This window comes from Mastomys coucha, unplaced genomic scaffold (assembly GCF_008632895.1).
Source record: "Mastomys coucha isolate ucsf_1 unplaced genomic scaffold, UCSF_Mcou_1 pScaffold15, whole genome shotgun sequence".
In the NCBI taxonomy this organism is placed as follows: Eukaryota; Metazoa; Chordata; class Mammalia; order Rodentia; family Muridae; genus Mastomys; species Mastomys coucha.
Genome location: NW_022196897.1, coordinates 138,363,668 through 138,366,411, shown reverse-complemented (window position 1 = coordinate 138,366,411; position 2,744 = coordinate 138,363,668). Strand labels below are relative to the sequence as shown.

The 2,744-nt window shown below is 46.1% G+C and overlaps 1 protein-coding gene across 1 annotated transcript in view; it reads left to right on the top strand.

Moving 5' to 3' along the window:
• Positions 1 to 521: 521 nt before the first annotated feature.
• Defb119 (defensin beta 119) overlaps positions 522 to 2,744 on the top strand; it is a 3,970-nt gene continuing 1,747 nt past the window's right edge. Inside the window, exon 1 of the mRNA XM_031373707.1 lies at positions 522 to 665. Coding sequence (XP_031229567.1) covers positions 548 to 665 — 118 coding nt within the window. The 5' untranslated portion in view covers positions 522 to 547. The remainder of the gene's footprint in view (positions 666 to 2,744) is intronic.

Here is a 2,744-nt window from a genome sequence, read left to right as displayed (position 1 = left end):
CATGCCAAGTTCCCCACATCTCAGCGAGAGAAATGAAGACAAAATATGTATGATAATTATGAAAGTCTCACGTAAACCACTGAAGGCCGCAAAAGAACTTATTGTAGTTTGGAGCCACGGCCCGGCACCCATGAGAGACACCTGAAAAGACAGGCAGAGGCAGCAGCCTTCCCGGGGAAGCTCTGAGGCCTTGGTGTGGAACATATTAGAAGATTCAAGATTTCCTGACATACACCTGAGGGGGGGGCGCGGAAAGGGGGAAGAAAGCTAAGAATGAACAATGCTAAAAACTTAAATGTTCCTTGACACATATTTCTGTGTTAATTAGCGTGGGTCTCAAAAGTCCAACCAGATTCAGTTCACTCTTGTCCTTCTTAGGACGGAGGCCATGTCTGGCCAGCCACTTTCCTATACTCTCCTTTTATGCTGAAATATCGGGTGTTTACACTGTCCTTCGGTCTGGCTGACCTTGGACAAATTCTCCTGCCCCGTTCTGTCACCTCCCACAGCCCTGCTGATAAAAAGAGGTCCATCCCTACCTCAGCGAATGAATGCTGCTCCTATCCCCTGCAGCCCAGTTACCACCTTCACCCTGGGTGGCACCACCATGAAGCTGGTTCTCCTGCTTCTTGCCATACTTGTGGCAACGGAACTGGTAATGTCAGGTAATGTGAGTTCTTTTGGGATCTGGGGTTCCGTCTCTGGGTTTCTTTCCTTTATTCCCATAAGGGTGACACCCAAGTCTTGGGCTGGGGGTGGGGCTGTGTCTGACAGTGGGGTGCTTTGACTCAGCTTGGGGGTAGGCAGCTGCTGGGTACTGGCTGGTGACTTGAGTTGGGTTTGGCTTGGAGTGAGGCTTCAGGGATCCTTCAGTTTGCCAAGGCAGGAGGCTGACTGGGTCTTGAGTTTTAACTTGGTGAGTAAGAGATCATGGAGGATTACATACTGGCCTGTGGCTGGATGAGGCTTGCTGGCTCCTGTCACCAGTTGTCTAAGGAGCTGGCTCTGTTTGTAATGTGATGGAGTCTCCTCTGTCCACAATTGAAACAGATGGGCACTGTCCCTTTCCCATTGTACCCAGCTCCACTGGGTAGGGCCCTCACCAACACACATGTTTCTGGAGGACACACTAGGAAGCTGGGGGGCAGGATGATTGGTGAGGAGAAACATTGAAAAGGATGGTCCTTCGCTGGATGTGGCAGCACATATATTTAATCCCTGAAATGGAGGCAGAGGCAGGTGAATTTCTTTGAGTCTGAGGCCAGCTTGCTTGGCATACCAAGTTACAGGCTAGGAACTGAGATCCTGTCTCAAAAAGAGGGAGGGGCTATTTCTTGAAAGTTTCCAAGAGCAGTCACCTCTGTGTCCCTGAATGTTTCTTAACACTTCCTACTATGTCCATTGATGGAGTCCTTGGCTGGACCATTCCTATGATGTCCACAAAAAATCCAAAAAATAAAAAAAATAAAAAGTAGAAAGGACATGGCTTCTTGTCCTTTAGTCTCCACACTACATTAAAACTCACAGAATCGTGTTTTGTGTCTGTCAGTCATAATGGATGGGGAGATGGAAGGATGGAGTTCGGAGGCAGTAGAGAGAAGCCATCAGGACTGGATCTTGGCAATAGGGTGAGAAGCACAGTGTTGAGGATGCTGTCATCTGCTGTCTCACCTATTGAGACGTACATAAACTGAGGGAGCACAGGGTGGTGGAATCACAGACTTAAAGGAACCGTAGATGCCTAGACTATTGGTCATCTTTGGAAAGAATGGGTCAAGGGCAGACAGGGACTGAGTGGAACCTGAATCTTTGGATTTCTAGCGCCATTAGCTAAAATATCTTCTAATGTTCAAAGGTTCATAGCCCCAGGGTCCAGAATGTTTCCAAATATGAAAAGTGTCTGCAACTTAGTCGAGCTTTCCTACTCCTCTCTCTCTCTCTCTCTCTCTCTGTCTCTCTGTCTCTCTGTCTCTCTCTCTCTTTCTCTCTCTGTCTCTCTCTCTCTCTCTCTCTCTCTCTCTCTCTCTCTCTCTCTGTGTGTGTGTGTGTGTTGAATTATATGTGTGTGCTCACCCAGAGGCTGGCATGTAAGGTGTCTTTTTCTATCAGGTCCACAAATTTTAAAAATGTATTTTATGTATATGAGTGCTCTATCTGCATGTACACCTGCATGTCAGAAGAGGGCGTCAGATCACATTATAGATGGTTGTGAGCCTTCGTGTGGCTGCTGAGGATTGGACTCGAAACCTCTGAAACATCTCTCCACACCCTCCACAGTATTTGTTTGAGACAGGGTCACAGGGTCTTTCACTGAACCTGGAGCTCATTTTTAAAATTTTATTTTTTATGTCTGAGTGTTTGGCCTACATGTGTATATGTATACCATGCCTATTCCAGGTGATCAGAGGGTTCAGAAAACAGAACTGGTCCTCTAGAATTGGAGTTAGGAATGGCTATGAGTCACTATGTGAGTTCTGAGAACTGAACCCAAGTCCTCTGCAAGAACAACAAATGCTCTTAACCATGAGCCATGTCTCCAGCCCCCGAGGTCATGGTTTTGTTTTGTTTTTTAATTTTTAATTTATTTTATTTTTTAAATTTTATTTTATTATTTTTTACAAGCTCATGTGGTTTTTTTGTTTTGTTGTTTTGTTTTGTTTTTTAAGATTTATTTACTTCGCCGGGCGGTGGTGGCACACGCCTTTAATCCCAGCACTTGGGAGGCAGAGGCAGGCGGATTTCTG